Source organism: Oryctolagus cuniculus, chromosome 21, assembly GCF_051225735.1.
Source record: "Oryctolagus cuniculus isolate XC-2025 breed Fujian yellow rabbit chromosome 21, ASM5122573v1, whole genome shotgun sequence".
In the NCBI taxonomy this organism is placed as follows: domain Eukaryota; kingdom Metazoa; phylum Chordata; class Mammalia; order Lagomorpha; family Leporidae; genus Oryctolagus; species Oryctolagus cuniculus.
Window position 1 is genome coordinate 28,980,729 of NC_142887.1, and position 16,197 is coordinate 28,996,925.

The 16,197-nt window shown below is 49.6% G+C and overlaps 1 protein-coding gene across 13 annotated transcripts in view; it reads left to right on the plus strand.

The window, feature by feature from the left end:
• Nucleotides 1-16,197, plus strand: part of DEPDC5 (DEP domain containing 5, GATOR1 subcomplex subunit) — a 151,952-nt gene that overhangs the window by 51,794 nt on the left and 83,961 nt on the right. For 10 of the 13 annotated variants that reach the window (XM_051826696.3, XM_051826701.3, XM_051826700.3 and 7 more), the window contains exons 21-24: nucleotides 2,652-2,872; nucleotides 7,227-7,430; nucleotides 9,271-9,406; nucleotides 10,375-10,472. In XM_051826696.3, the coding sequence (XP_051682656.3) occupies nucleotides 2,652-2,872; nucleotides 7,227-7,430; nucleotides 9,271-9,406; nucleotides 10,375-10,472 (659 nt within the window). Of the gene's footprint in view, nucleotides 1-2,651; nucleotides 2,873-7,132; nucleotides 7,431-9,270; nucleotides 9,407-10,374; nucleotides 10,473-16,197 lie in introns of those variants that run through there. The other 3 variants (XM_089323428.1, XM_089323430.1, XM_089323429.1) reach the window with 3 other exon arrangements.

Consider the following 16,197-nt stretch of genomic DNA (forward strand, 5'->3'; position numbering starts at 1 on the left):
CTGCACCTGGGTTAATATTAAGATTGTAATTTGTCTATTGTCAAGATTGTGATTGATACCATTTTCGCATAGGCCTTTGGTCAGCTTGACCCAAGTAACCATGTATTCCGCCTCCCTTTCTCATGGTTTTTGCCTTTATGAACCCTGTTGCTTTGAGCTTCGGGGTCTAGAGTTCTTTAGGGCATGGCCGGCTCTCCACCGCAGTGGGTTTGTTTAACTGAGATCTAAGTCCATGTCCAGATTTCCCCATTGTCTCAGTCGTGCTTTCGCCGTGGGTTTGTTTAACTGAGGTCTAAGCAAGATCCACATGTGGCATTTGGTTGGATGGCTTTTTTGCTGGTGACGGAAGAATGTCTTGCTTTCTTCATTTAGCAGATTGTTACCTTGCAACATTTAACTCTCCAGCAGGCCAGCGCCATGGCTCACTAGGTTAATCCTCCGCCTGCGGCACCGGCACCCCGGGTTCTAGTCCCAGTTGGGGCGTTGGATTCTGTCCCGGTTGCTCCTCTTCCAGTCCAGCTCTCTGCTGTGGCCCAGGAGTGCAGTGGAAGATGGCCCAAGTGCTTGGGCCCTGCACCCGTGTGGGAGACCAGGAGGAAGCACGTGGCTCCTGGCTTCAGATCGGTGCAGCACACCGGTCTTAGCAGCCATTTGGGGGGTGAACCAACGGAAGGAAGACCTTTCTCTCTGTCTCTGTCTCTCACTGTCTAACTCTGCCTGTCAAAAATTAAAATAAATAAAGAAAGAAATAATTTTAAAAAATAACTCTTCCGCTATTCTATGCACTTCCCGTAAACTAGCCATTATCTCTGGATACCTGATTAGATTTAGGTTCGATTGTAGTAGGAGGGAGACCGGCAAGACTTCTCAGTGTGTTCTTTATCTTGCATTGCATTGCATTGCTCCCTCATTTTTAGTGATGTGGGGTTGATTTAGTGAGATTGGGAGGGATCATGCTGGAGTGATCGTTTCTGGACAGCGGTGATCCAAAAATTCTGGCTGTTTCAGGGCTGTCGTTCACCTCCCCCCCCCCTTCCTTCCTTCCTTCTTTCCTTCCTTCTTTTTTTAAGATTTATTTATTTATTTGAAAGGCAGAATTACAGAGAGAAGGAGAGAGAGATCTTCCATTTACTAGTTCACTTCTCAAATGGCCACAATGGTTGGAGCTGGGCCAATCTGAAGCCAGGAGCTTCTTCTGGGTCTCCCACATGGGTGCAAGGGGCCCAAGCACTTGGACCATCTTCTACTGCTTTCCCAGGCATATTAGCAGGGGGCTGGATGGGAAGTGGAGCAGCCTCTCCCACTTTCTCATATAACATCTCAAGCTGCTCAGAGCCAAGTCCCTGCTGCTTTATGTCTTGTCTTGAATTTCTTTCTTTTCTTTCTTCTTCTTTTTTTTTTTTTTTCTTTTTTTTTTGACAGGCAGAGTGGACAGTGAGAGAGAGAAACAGAGAGAAAGGTCTTCCTTTGCCCTTGGTTCACCCTCCAATGGCTGCCGCGGCCGGCGCACCGCGCTGATCCAATGGCAGGAGCCAGGTACTTCTCCTGGTCTCCCATGGGGTGCAGGGCCCAAGCACTTGGGCCATCCTCCACTGCACTCCCTGGCCACAGCAGAGAGCTGGCCTGGAAGAGGGGCAACCGGGACAGAATCCGGTGCCCCGACCGGGCCTAGAACCCGGTGTGCCGGCGCCGCAAGGTGGAGGATTAGCCCAGTGAGCCACGGCGCCGGTCTTTTCCTTTCTTTCCTTTCTTCCCTTCCTTCCCTTTCTTCCCTTCCTTCCCTTCCTTCCCTTCCTTCCCTTCCCTTCCCTCCGTTCCCTTCCCTTCCCTTCCCTTCCCTTCCCCTTCCCCTTCCCCTTCCCCTTCCCCTTCCCCTTCCCCTTCCTTCCTTCCTTCCTTCCTTCCTTCCTTCCTTCCTTCCTTCCTTTCTCTTTCTTTCTTTCTTTCTTTCTTTCTTTCTTTCTTTCTTTCTTTCTTTCTTTCTTTCTTTCTCTCTCTCTCTCTCTCTCTCTCTCTCTCTCTTTCTTTCTTTCTTTCTTTCTTTCTTTCTTTCTTTCTCCTTCCTTCCTTCCTTCCTTCCTTCCTTCCTTCCTTCCTTCCTTCCTTCCTTTCTTTCTTTCTTTCTTTCTTTCTCCTTCCTTCCTTCCTTCCTTCCTTCCTTCCTTCCTTCCTTCCTTCCTTCCTTCCTTCCTTCCTTCCTTCCTTTTTTTATGACAGGTAGAGTTATAGACAGTGAGAGGGAGAGACAGAGAGAAAGGTCTTCCTTCCGTTGGTTCACTTCCCAAATGGCCGCCACAGCCGGCACTGTGCCGATCCGGAGCCAGGAGCCAGGTGCTTCTTCCTGGTCTCCCATGTGGGTGCAGGGGCCCAAGCACTTGGGCCATCCTCTACTGCTCTCCCGGGCCACAGCAGAGCTGGACTGGAAGAGGAGCAACCGAGACTAGAACCAGTGCCCATATGGGATGCTGGCGCCACAGGCGGAAGATTAGTCAAATGAGCCACGGTGCCGGCCCTGCTTTATGTCTTAACTGTAGATCAGATGTTAGATTTTCATTACTGGCTTCCTAGGAAGCTTGGGCTGGTGACGGGTTTTGACTTGAGGTGGGTTATCGTCCCTTGCTGGTCAGTAACTTTTTGTCTCTCCCCGGCAGGGCCGTGCGGGAGCGGGAGCATCACAGTGGAAAGAGTGCCAGCTCCTGTGACGTCTCATGCAGCCCTTCCCTGCCTAGCCGCGCACTGCCCACTGAGGAAGTGAGGAGCCAGGCTTCCGACGACAGCTCCCTGGGCAAGAGTGCCAACATCCTGATGATCCCACACCCCCACCTGCACCAGTATGAAGTCAGCAGCTCCTTGGGCTACACCAGCACTCGAGGTCAGTGTGCTAAAGCACACGCAGAGCTGGGCAGAGCCAGGGCCTTCGCTATTAGAGTGGGAGATAGGAGTAGAGACCAGGGCTGGGGTAGCAGTCTTACATCTCAGTTATGTCAGTGCCAGTGCAGTGGGCGTGACTCTCCTTAGCTAATAGGTAGGTGTGTTTTGTCTCTACCTTTTCTTCCCTGTCACCGTAACAATAGGATACCCTGATATATGTGTTAATACATCATATTTCTTAGGTCTGTGGTCTAAAGAGTTTGTTTATTTCCTTCTCATTTCCTTCTGTGTCCTGTGCAGTCAGCTCTCCCTACCCATGGGTTCTGCATCCATGGAGTCACCAACCACATATCGAAAACACCCAAAAACAGGAGTCATGCCCATACTGAGCACGTATGGACTCTGTTCCCCCGTGTCATTTCCTAAACAACTTGGTGTAACAGCTGTTGACATTGTATTGAGGATTGTCAGTAGTCTAGAGATGACAAAGTATACGAGAGGTGGTGCATAGTTTGTATTACAAACAACTACACCATTTCCTATAAGGATTGTGCTAATCCATGAGGGATCTTGGAACCAATCTTCCCCAAGACACCAGGGCACGACTTTTATTTTAAGGTTTCTCCCCTCTGTCCCATAGTCATAGAAGCCAGCCGCTGCTCTTCTTGCAACTGCTCTTGCCTGTCCAGTAGCAAGGGCAGCCAGAGTTTACAGGCCTCTCCTGCTGTTTGTTCAAAAACGTTATTTTTGAAATAACTAAGGGCTCATGGGAAGTTGCACAAAATCTACTGGGAGTTCCTGTGTCCCCTATGCTCACTTTCCCTAGTGGCCTTGCATATTTGCAGAATGATCCCCAAAACCTGAAAACTGACATGGGAGTAATCTACAGAGCTTATTCAGTTTCATTAGTTTTGCATGCTGTATGTGTGTGTGTGTGTGTGTGTTTCTATGCTGTTTTATCAGGATAGATTCATGTAACCATCATCACAGTTCAGATACGTTGCTCCTTGCCACCCCTTTATAGCCACACCCCATTAATCAATCTCCTTCACACATCAGGGCAGGCATTCAGCTGAGTGATTAAGAGGCCAGGCCTACTTCACAGGGCCAGGTTTGAGTTCCAGCCCCAGCTCCCTACTTATGGAAACCCTGTGAGCTAATACATGATGGCTTAAAGTCATCAGTCCCCATGTGGGAGACCTGGCTGTGGTCCCAGGACCAGTCCCAGACACTGTAGGTGTTTGGGGAGTAAACCAGCAGATAGAGGTCTTTCTGTTTGTTAGTCTGTCTCTCTGCCTCTTGAATTAAAAACAACAACAACAACAACAAGAATATAAGTTGAAGCCTACCCCTGCAGGCTTTCACGCACAGCCCTAGGAGCTGCCTTCTGACGTCCCGGAAGGATTTCTACAGGGCAAGGCGTGTTCTCCGTGACCTAGCACGTCAGTAGGGGCAGCCATCCAGGGACTGCAGGATTGGGGAACAGAACGCTTTATCCATCAGACACTATATACATCACACTAAGGGTCTGTAGAAATGTTTGATGGAAAAGTTTCTTTCACAGCATGAAAAGGAAATTCTAAAAGAAAAAGGAGCAGATATTTAATTACAGGACTAAAGAGCAGACCCCGCGTCACCTCCATTAATTAAGTGTAGTATTCAAAAGAATTAAAATACATTTGCAAATTTCTAGGTTAGCTCACACCCTCTCCCTGCCCCCCCCCTTTGGAACTATCTAAGTTTGCATAACAATGACTACCATTTTGCTGAAAATATTCCTAGAAAGTCCTTAGCAAAAGGCAAACTAAAATAAATGTTAGTCCTTAAGAAGCCTTTATCATTCCAATAGCCAGATCCCCTCCATCAGCTGGAACTAAGTTATTTGGCTTCAATGCAAAGAAACTGGACAACGTAGTCTTATTGTGTACCCAGAAGGAGAATCATATGGATGTAGTGGACATCTGCTGGGTCTGCCCTACTGCTTACAAAATACCTGTTTTTATTAGATTTTCTACATAGGAGCAGCCACTTGGGATGCCTGCATCCCATATTGGGAGTGCCTGGTCTCTCTGTTTCAAATAAATAAATAAGTAGATGTTTTAAATAATTATCTATATAGTACAGTTGATTTCACTGTCCTTTAATGCTGCTTGAGAATGTGTTAGAAGAGCCAAAAGCTACTCATTGGACTATTGTTAAAGGGACACAATCCATAGGCCTTGAATTTTCTGTTTCTGTTACATGTAGGGATTCTCATCCACTTACCCTCCCGGTGTAATCTGAGAAACACTTCCTCTTTTCCCAGCCTGTGTTTCTGAGTCACTTTTTCCCTTAGTCATATTTTTCAGTCTTTTAAACTTAATTTTAATCTTTCGCTCTTTTCATTTTATTTGAAAGGCAGAGAGAGAGCGGGAGACAGAGACAGAGATCTTCCATCTGCTGATTCATTCTCCAAATGCCTGCGACAGCTGGGACAAAGCCAGGCCAAAGCCAGGAGCCTGGAGTTCAATCCAGGTCTTCCATGTCAGTGGCAGGGATCCAAATACTTGAGCCCCATCTGCCGCCTCCCAGGGTGCACACTGGCTCAGAAGTGGATGTGAGATTCCCAAGCAGCAACTTAAACTGCTGTGCCAAATGCCCACTTCCTTTCTTTTTAGAACCAGTATTCACCTTTCTTTTAATGAGGTTCTCTTCTTTCCATAACTGACTAGACCATACCCCATTTTATTTGGTAAATTATAGCATCAGTTTGTTAATTTACAATGTGAAAGAGCTTTTGTGCGCGGTGTGCCGGCCGCAGCGTGCCGGCCGCGGCGGCCATTGGAGGGTGAACCAACGGCAAGGGAAGATCTTTCTCTCTCTCTCTCTCACTGTCCACTCTGCCTATCAAAAAAAAAAAAAAAAAAAAAAAAAGAGCTTTTGTGGAGATCTGAATGCACATCAACTTGAGGAACGGACTATTACTTACTAGGTTCTGTGCTGGGCAACAAGACAGCTTCCTTGGTGCATTGGAGTTAGCACATACTGGACCCACTTGCTAATCTGGGTGATTGTTTAGCAAATGTGGGATACACCCAGGGGAGCTGGTGGGTTTCTTCCTTTTGGTCCACTGAGGTTGTGTAGCACGCTGACTCCGTCTCTGTAGCAGGTCATTGGATGGGACAGCTTGAATCTGTCATGCCATCTCCTTGCCTAATCAAGGCTAGCTGCATCATTTCTTTATTTTTTTTTTCTCCAGGAATTTTTTTTTAAAACATAATATTCGGTTGTTTACTCATGTCCCAGTCCACTTAATCAATAGGAGAGAGTGCTGACCTACTCAGTCACTTGGGGACCCAGGCTCGTTCCATCCTGGAACACCATGGTCATCAACATTTGTCTCCAGAATTGCCGCAGAAGAAGAAAAGAGAGTGGAGATCACGCCTGGAGGTATCTGTGGTCCAAGCCTGGAGCTGGAGAATGTCACTTCTGCTCGGGTTCCATTAGCTGGAACTAAGTCATGTGGCTTTGGTGCGAAGGAACTGGACACCATAGTCTTCATGTACTCAAAAGGCAAATCATATTGGTTTAGTGGATATTATCGGCTACCTCTGCCAGGGTCTGCCCTCCTGGTCACCAAATAGCTATTCTTTTTTTTTTTTTTTTTTTTTTTTGACAGGCAGAGTGGACAGTGAGAGAGAGACAGAGAGAGAAAGGTCTTCCTTTGCCGTTGGTTCACCCTCCAATGGCCGCCGCTGCAGCCGGCGCACCGCGCTGATCTGATGGCAGGAGCCAGGATCCAGGTGCTTTTCCTGGTCTCCCATGGGGTGCAGGGCCCAAGCACCTGGGCCATCCTCCACTGCACTCCCTGGCCATAGCAGAGAGCTGGCCTGGAAGAGGGGCAACCGGGACAGAATCCGGCGCCCCGACCGGGACTAGAACCCGGTGTGCCGGCGCCACAAGGTGGAGGATTAGCCTATTGAGCCACGGCGCCGGCCCAAATAGCTATTCTTATTGTTCTTCCCATATACAGAATACACTCACCCCTTCCCCAAGGGAGACAATCCAATTCACATCATTTAGTCGTAGCTCGCAGCTCAAGATCGAGTGTCACCAGGCGGCGTGTGGTCCTCTCATCAGGTTTGGGTGTGCTTCGTTAGGCCAATAATTTAGGAATCAGAGCTCTTTTCTGCCAAGTATTTAAAAAAAGAAACCCAAATGTATTTCATGTCTTTGTAGTTTGAACATGTTTCTCTCCTTCCCTGGCGCTTGTGATGTCCAGGATTCTTGTCAACCTTGGCCTAAAAGTCTTCCTGATTCTGATTTCATCATGGCTGTGTGCTTTCTCTGTGCCTCCACGCGGTGAAAATTGGCAGACGCCCTGGAGAACATGATGGAGCCGCCGCAGCGAGACTCCAGCGCACCAGGGAGGTTCCACGTAGGCAGTGCAGAGTCCATGCTACACGTTCGACCTGGCGGATACACGCCGCAGCGAGCGCTGATTAACCCCTTCGCCCCCTCACGGATGCCCATGAAGCTGACGTCCAACAGAAGGCGCTGGATGCACACCTTTCCTGTGGGTGAGTTGGCTGTTTAGGAGGGAGCCTCTGACTAGCAGCTCCCAGCCCTGGTCAAGTGTCTCAACTACTCTGAAGCTCTGTTGTCCGCTAGTAAGATGACCCCCTTGCCCGTCCCAGGGACCTCGTGAGGCTCCTCGAAGGTAGACTTCAGTGGGCCTTGTAATCGACTGGCTGTATAAACCGAAGGACTTCCTGCTCTATTTGGAAGGGATTATGCTTTGCCACCCGGTTTCTCTCCTAGGACTGATGTCCCTTGTTTTTGTTCATTCCTGCTTCTCTTAGCTCTCTCTGGATATTGATTTTTTTTTTTTTTTGAAATTTTTTGTTGTTGTTGCTGTTTTCCAAGTTCATTGTTTTTTCCTACCACATCCTTTCCGATCTGTGCTGTGTGCCGAAGAAGATGACAGCAAGGTTTTATAAAGCTCTGGCTAAAATTCAGCATCAGCTTAATGGGCTCTTACTGGGCTGGGAAGGTACAGATGCATTAAAGCCCAGGGTTGTTTTCATGGAAACCACCCTGCTAAATGCCTGAGAATGTCTAGCTGTGTCCTTCTGCTTATTTTTAGGGCTTGAAAGTTACATACGTCTTGTTCATTTGCTATAATTGGGTTTCACCCTCACACCTCTTTGCGCCTCGTTGTCTCTGCTGGAATTGGTCACCCTGCTTGTTTCTTTCTGCTTTTTCTTTTCACCCGTTTTCTCCACTGGCTCCCTTTGAGAGCTCTTAGGAGAACTCTGGAGGCCTCGTCCATAGCCTTCGGCTCTTCCCCCTTGCCCTTGCCCCTTCACGCACACCTACACTGTCGGCTTCATTTCCCCCTCCTGCCCACCTGGCCGTCTCCTACCTGAGGTCCTCCTGGGCCAGGTTCTCCAGCCCCCTGCCTCCTCACCCGCGTCCTCGGCCTCTTTTCTTTTTCTTTTTTTTTTTTTTTTTTTTTGACAGGCAGAGTGGACAGTGAGAGAGAGAGAGACAGAGAGAAAGGTCTTCCTTTTGCCGTTGGTTCACCCTCCAATGGCCGCCGTGGCCGGCTGATCCGATGGCAGGCGCCAGGAGCCAGGTGCTTCTCCTGGTCTCCCATGGGGTGCAGGGCCCAAACACCTGGGCCATCCTCCACTGCACTCCCTGGCCACAGCAGAGGGCTGGCCTGGAAGAAGGGCAACCGGGACAGAATCCGGCGCCCCGACCGGGACTAGAACCCGGTGTGCTGGCGCCGCTAGGCGGAGGATTAGCCTAGTGAGCCGCGGCGCCGGCCTTGGCCTCTTTTCTTTCTCAACTAATCCTGTGGTCCCCTGCACACGTTTTGCCTCCCTTTCACTTCTGGGATTTCACAAATATCATTTCTTCTACCCTGATGTCCCCCCGACTTCAACTCCTGTTGACCTTGTGTAGCACACAGCTCCGAAACGTCTCCTTCTCCAGGAAGCTTTCTTCAGTAGGCGTGACCAATCCTGATCTGTCCCCTCCTCTTATCTTTTTGGGCCTCTTCGGCTTCTCGGAGTCATCACTGTATCACTGGAATCCTTGGTGCTTCACCCGTGTCTTCACCCTGCTGTGCTTCTGTATTTCTCTACGGCATCTTCATTGATATGCAGGAGCCAGAGCCTCTGAAAGTATTCTTAGCAGGCTGGACAGGATGAAAAACAGGAGGCCCCACCGCAGGACAGGCCCTGCCAGGACAGGAGCCAGAGGGTCCCTTGGGCAGTGTCCCCCTGTGGCCTGTTCTTGTTTCAGTCTCTCCGACACCTGTGTCCCAACAGCAGGAGGAAGGAAGATGGCTGTGAAGCGCACAGCACCCCCTGTCAGGCAGGAATGATGCTCAGTGGTTGTCTGTCTGGGTAGGACCATCCGGGGAGGCCATCCAGATCCATCACCAGACCCGGCAGAATATGGCGGAGCTGCAGGACAGCGGGCAGAGGGACCCAGCCCACTCCTCGGCAGAGCTGCTGGAGTTAGCGTATCACGAAGCTGCTGGAAGGTGAGGATGTGCACGGGGCACCAGAAGGTAACTTGAGAACAGTCTCTGGCACCCGAAACAGTGTGGGACAGGCTGCCAATAAAACGTCTCCTTTATAAGAGTTGGAAAGACAGTGTGAGCACAGAGCCTTCCTTTGTCAGCCTCCTCCCCTTCCCTGGGCAAAGTGCTAAGCAAACGGCCGGACATTTTTGCCTGAGATGTGACCAGAGCCTCAAACCTGGGTTTCTTCTGCATCTTAGTCAAGGACGAAATAGAGAGGGAACATACTTTGGGTTTGGCGTGCCCAGACAAGTGATCGCCACTGTGTGTTTTGGGCAGCTCGCTCTATGACTTTTGCCATTCCAGTCATTGAGAAATTCATTCCACTGTTGAGTTTAGAGCAAGTTGGTGCCAGAAGCAAGGCAACTCAAGGCCTGTGTGTATGGAAACAACTCTTTCTGATCCAGATCTCTGCTTCACAGAGCACTTAGTCAGTGTAGAAAGAAAGTCACGTAAGCCTTGACAAGCATGAGCCCCTGGTTATACCTGGACTCGCTGTTCCTGCGCTGCTTTGGGAAGCATTTTGCAGAGAGATATCTTGGGGCCCTCTCTGAGTCACCTTGACATCCCGTGGGCTGGATGAAGGATGTGAACAGGGCACGGCCCCCTTTCGCTGCTCGACTCTGAAGCATCTGTTCAGCACCTTGCATGTGGCCTTGGTAGTGAGGGGGAGGCATAGGACAGAAAGGGCAGGTGCTCGCGTACAGCTTGGGGCACAGCAGCTGGGTGCCAGGGCAGGAGGCCAGAGCTGGCCCACGAACCAAGCCCTGCGATCTGGTGGCTTGAGATACGGACCCCAGCAGTCACCAGTCTGCATGGCTGAGTACGCAAGACCCGTTTTTGATGAAAATCCCCCGGGACGCAGGGTGAGCAGGGAAACCTGGTGCTGATCTGCACTAAGCCAGGTGGCTGGGCTCTGTTCTCTGCAGGCACAGCACATCCCGCCAGCCTGGCGACGGCCTGTCTTTCCTGAGCTTCAGCGGAACAGAAGAGCTTTCTGCCAGCCTGCTTAGCAACAGCGGCACAGGTAACCGGTCCGAGAGGTGACAGAGCCGGATGGCTCAGCACAGGCTCACATTGGAAAGGGACACACAGGGCCAGAAAAGCAGGGCCATGTCTATTCTGGGATCATTGTAGCCACGATTTTGGGTGACCTATTTAGAAGCAGTGCTATATAATGCATGGAATTATAAATGGGCGACACATTACATTTTTAGCTGAGAACATGTTGGTCAAACCACATTTATCATCGCTCTTGTCAGGGAGTCGTGATTAGGGGGTGCTAGATGTTGAGGGCAAGGCGGGGGACAGAGCAGGTGTGCTCTCTGCTCTAGAGGACCTTTCTGTTTTTGAGGGTTTGGAGAGCTAACCCACTTCCAGCAAATAGTCAGGAGAGACCCAGAGAGGTACAGCATGGCCCCAGTTAGGTGAGCAGGAAAGAGAAGGGTGTTAACAGAAGTGAGCACACACCCCAGATGGAAAGAGCTTGGGAGGAGAGTTGGGAGGGGAGGAGTCTATTGGAGGAGGGGCACACGGAGGGCAGGTTCCATGCTGTCTGGAATCACTTTCATATCTCACAACTCCCGTCATCCTTGGAGGGCATGAGGTATTAAATGGATTTTACACATGGGCAACTTGATGCCCAGAGATGGAAAGATTTTTTTTTAATATTTATTTATTTTTCTTATTTATTTGAAAAGCAGAGTTACAGAGAGAGGCGGAGAGACAGAGATCTTCCATCTACTGGTTCTCTCCCCAAATGGCTGCAATGGCCGGGTCTGGGCTAGACCGAAGCCAGGAGCCCAGATCTAAGTTTCCCATGTGGGTGCAGGGGCCCAAGCATGCAGACTACCTTCTGCTGCTTTCCCAGCCATTGGAAGTGGAGCAGCTAGGTCTCAAACCAGTACCCATATGGAATGCTGGCGTTGCAGGTGGAGGTTTAACCTGCTGTGCCACAATGCTGGCCCCAAGGTGGAAAGATATTAAACCAACCTCTCAAACCAGTAGCCAGCTATTCTGACTCAGTCAGCTGTCTTCATCTGATGACACTATTTGGAGTGCCTTTGGAGGTATCAAGAAACGTGTTTGGATAGCTTGAGTCCCAGAGGTCAGGTATTATACATGAGCAATGGAAAACATTAAAACCGGGGAAAAAAAAAAGGCTGGTACTTTGTGCCTTAGTGGTCTATAGATCTACAAAGCTACTTGCATTTCTATTTTTTTTTTTTTTTTAAGATTTATTTATTTATTTGAAAGAGTTACAGAGAGGCAGAGGCAGAGAGAGAGAAAGGTCTGACATCAGCTGGTTCACTCCCTAGGTGGCTACAGCGGCCGATCCGAAGCCAGGAGCCAGGAGCTTCTTCCAGGTCTCCCATGTGGGTACAGGGGCTCAAGGACTTGGGCCATCTTCTACTGTTTTCCCAGACCATAGCAGAGAGCAGGTTGGGAAGTGGAACATCCAGGTCTTGAACTGGTGTCCATACGGATGCCAGCACTGCAGGTGGCGGCTTTTCCCACTATGCACTGGCCCCTACTTGCATTTCTAAAACTTGGCTTAAGGAAGGTCTAGTAAAAGTGAAATTGTATCAGGCTGGCTATTGATGTTTTCCTTTACACATTGGTAGGTTCACTCAACGATATCTGTAGAGGTGTATGGGTAAGGCTTGGAAACTGGTTTGGCAGTAAGATATTCCATAAGTACTTACGATTTCATTTATTCATTCATTTTAAGTGAGAAAACAAAGTGAACAAAAGTTTGCAAATGAGATGACATTTTGCGTGCATGCATCCCAGGTGCTGCAAATGTTACCTAGGCATCAGGCATGCTTTCTATTTGTTTTTTGTTTGTTTGTTTGTTTGTTTTTGGTTTTTTGACAGGCAGAGTGGACAGTGAGAGAGAGAGAGAGAGAGAAAGGTCTTCCTTTGCTGTTGGTTCACCCTCCAATGGCCGCCGCGGCTGGCGCACTGTGGCTGACACACCGCGCTGATCCAATGGCAGGAGCCAGGTACTTCTCCTGGTCTCCCATGCGGGTGTAGGGCCCAAGTACTTGGGCCATCCTCCACTGCACTCCCTGGCCACAGCAGAGAGCTGGCCTGGAAGAGGGGCAACCGGGACAGAATCTGGTGCCCCGACCGGGACTAGAACCCGGTGTGCTGGCGCCGCAAGGCGGAGGATTAGCCTAGTGAGCTGTGGAGCCGGCCTCTGTTTTGCTAAATCAAGGAGCCAGTTTTTTGGAACTCAAGAGTTTGAGATTCTCAGGCTCTTTAGGGTAGGACTTGGACTACACCTTGAACTAATTTCATTGCTGACCTGAAGCAAGAGCATTAGAAGTTCAGGTGGTAGCAGCGCCAGGTTCTGATGAGTCTGGCTGCCTTGGGCAAAAAGCTCAGTTGCACCAGATGATTCCCCAGGCAGTGAGTCTCAGACTCACTGAGAAAAAGAATGAGAGCTCCAGGAGTCCTTCTAGGTGCTGGTTGCAAGGGAACCTCAGATGACACCATCATGGGATGCTCTCAGCTAAGGGTTTCTTGGCACACACACACATTGAAAAGCAGTGGCAGGGCTGGCGCTGTGGCACAGCGGCTTAACGCCCTGGCCTGAAGCACTGGCATCCCATATGGGCACCGGTTCTAGTCCCAGCTGCTCCACTTCCAATCCAACTCTCTGCTATGGCCTGGGAAAGCAGCAGAAGATGGCCCAAGTCCTTGGGCCCCTGCACCCATGTGGGAGACCTGGAAGAAGCTCCTGGCTCCTGGCTTCAGATTGGCGCAGCTCAGCCGTTGCGGCCATTTGGGGAGTGAAACAGAGGATGGAAGACCTCTCTCTCTGTCTCTACCTCTCTCTGTAGCTCTGTCTTTCAAATAAATAAAATAAATCTTTAAAAAAAGAAAAGAAAGCAGTGGCTACAACCTGGGTCTCTGGCTCAACCTTCTCACTGTTGGGCTCCTGAACTATGGATCCGTCTACCTGATGGGCCTGTCTGCTTGGGTGTTCCCAGGCCCCTCATCCTTAATGTATCAGTGCCTGAATCCATTTCTCACCAATTTCCAACCCATTCTGTTTCCTGTCTCTTCTAAGGTGAGGGGAGGTGGCGCCTCACCTCCGTTCTCACTGCTTGTGTCCAGACCCCTGTCCTTTATGGACAGGATCACTGCAGTAGCCTCCTAAATGATCTTCCCGCTGTGATCTTTTTCCTCTGATTCATTTCCGACGCTGTCTCCTGAAGTTCCTTCCAAACGCGGATCTGATCCGCCAGTCCTCCCCACAGAGAAAGCCTTCAGTGGCTCTTCATGGCTTGTACTGGTGGTTGTCACCTGGTTCCTGCCTACCTCTGTGTCCTTAGCCTGTCGCCACTTCCACATGGCATGGTGTGTAGAGCCTCAGGACAGGGGGCCTGATCCCCCACCTGGTGTCAGTGAGACCCTCAGGCCAGTGACCGAACCCCTGGGTATCTGTTTCTTTTTCTGTGAGGAGCATTCTCTTTAAAATTAAATGCAGGCTGGCGCCGCAGCTCAATAGGCTAATCCTCCGCCTTGCGATGCCAGCACACCGGGTTCTAGTCCCGGTCGGGGCGCCGGATTCTGTCCCGGTTGCTCCTCTTCCAGGCCAGCTCTCTGCTGTGGCCCGGGAGTACAGTGGAGGATGGCCCAAGTCCTTGGGCCCTGCACCCCATGGGAGACCAGGAGAAGTACTTGGCTCCTGCCTTCAGATCAGCATAGTGCGCTGGCCGCAGTGCGCTGGCCGCAGCGGCCATTGAAGGGTGAACCAACAGCAAAGGAAGACCTTTCTCTCTCTCTCTCTCTCACTATCCACTCTGCCTGTCAAAAAAAAAAAAAAAAAAAAAAAAAAAAAAGGTTAAATGCAGTAAATCACTCAAGTGTTGAACAGTGTTGAACGTGCATGGAGACCATCATTGTTATTGGAGCGTGTTTTATGTTCAGCTGTTGCTTGTGGCTCCTCCAAAGAATGATGCAGGTAGTTCAAAAGGTTTGTGCAAAGTGAGACGAAAAAGAAAAGTAAGCTTATTTTGGTGCAGAAATGTTTGGAAGTGCATGCATTCTCAAATGTCCTTACACGTGTTTGCATGGACCAGTCCCTCTGTGTAGAATATGCTTGTTTGCTATCCTCAACCCCTCATTCTTCCTGGCAGACAGCAACTCAGTACTTATGGTTTAGCTCCAGCAATCTTTCCTCTTGGAAACCTGCTCTGTAGATTCTTCTTCCTGCCCGTACTCTCCCAGGAGATATTAAGCTTGTTTTCACACAAATCCATGTGCATTACCCAGTTTTGTGGCCTGGGACATCGGGATTCCACTGTTGGCTTCCATGTCTGTCCCCACTAGCCTGCTGGAGTTTGAATAATTCATCTTCTCCCCTTAATATTTAGCACATTTAATTCACAAATGAATTTATACTTCCAAGGCTAGGTGGCCACATGTGAGAAACATGAGTGAGTCACAGAATTATTATTTTTCTTTAAAGATTTATTCATTTATTTGAAAGGCAGAGTGATGAGAGAGAGGGAGATACAGAAAGAAAGATCTTCAACCTGCTGATTTAAACCCTAAATGGCCACGATAGCCAGGACTGGGCCACACTGAAGCCAGGAGCCCAGAACTACATCCAGGTCTCCCACATGGGTGGCAGAGACCCCAGTACATGGGCCATCATTAGGCATATTAGCAGAGAGCTGGATTGGCAGCAGAGTAGCTGAGACTTGAACTGTCGCTCCAATATGAGATGTCAGTGTCACAAGTGGTAGCTTAATGTGCTGCACCACAGTGTCCTCAAAGAAGTATTATTAATTGGCATGCAAGTGTTCAGTTATATATGTTATAGAATGTTTAGCTTCTTAGAGAAGGTGTGGGCTCCCTGGGTTATGTTTCAAGTCAGGATGATACAGTGAATTAGGCTTACCCTTAGCATTTCACAGTCCCCTTATGACCTGTGATCTGTGTTTTCAAAGGGACTGGAGCTCATCACGAGGTGGTCTGTAGCCACATGGGACACTGGGCTAGCTGAAGAATTGTGTTGGTGAACCACAGAAACAAACCAGATAAAATATTCTGATTTTTATCACCATTAACCAGTGAATGTCAGATCTGTCTTCAGGACATATCCAAAATCTTTTTTTTATAAGATTTATTTATTTATGTGAGAGGCAGAGAGAGAAGTCTTCCATCTGTTGGTTCACTCCCCAAATGGCAGCAATGGCCGGAGCTGGGCTGATCCGAAGCTAGGAGCCAGGAGCTTCTTTTGGGTCTCCAAAAGAAGATGGGTGCAGGGCCCAAGGACTTGGGCCATTTTCTACTGCTTTCCTAGGCCACAGCAGAGAGCTGGATCAGAAATGGAGCAGCCAGGAGGCCAGCGCTGTGGCTTGGTTAATCCTCCGCCTACGGTGCCGGCATCCCTAATGGGCACGGGGTTCTAGTCCCGGCTGCTCCTCTTCCAGTCCAGCTCTCTGCTGTGGCCCAGGAAGGCAGTGGAGGATGGCCCAAGTCCTTGGGCCCCTGTACCCACATGGGAGACCAGGAAGAAGCACCTGGCTCCTGGCTTCGAATTGGCGCAGCACCGGCCATCGCAGCCATTTGGGGAGTAAACCAATGGAAGGAAGACCTTTCTCTCTGTCTCTCCCTCTCACTATCTATAACTCTACCTGTCAAAAAAAAAAAAAAAAAAAAAAAATAGCAGCCGGGACTCAAACTGGTGCCTATATGGGATGCCAGCACTGCAGGAGGCGGCTTTACCTGCT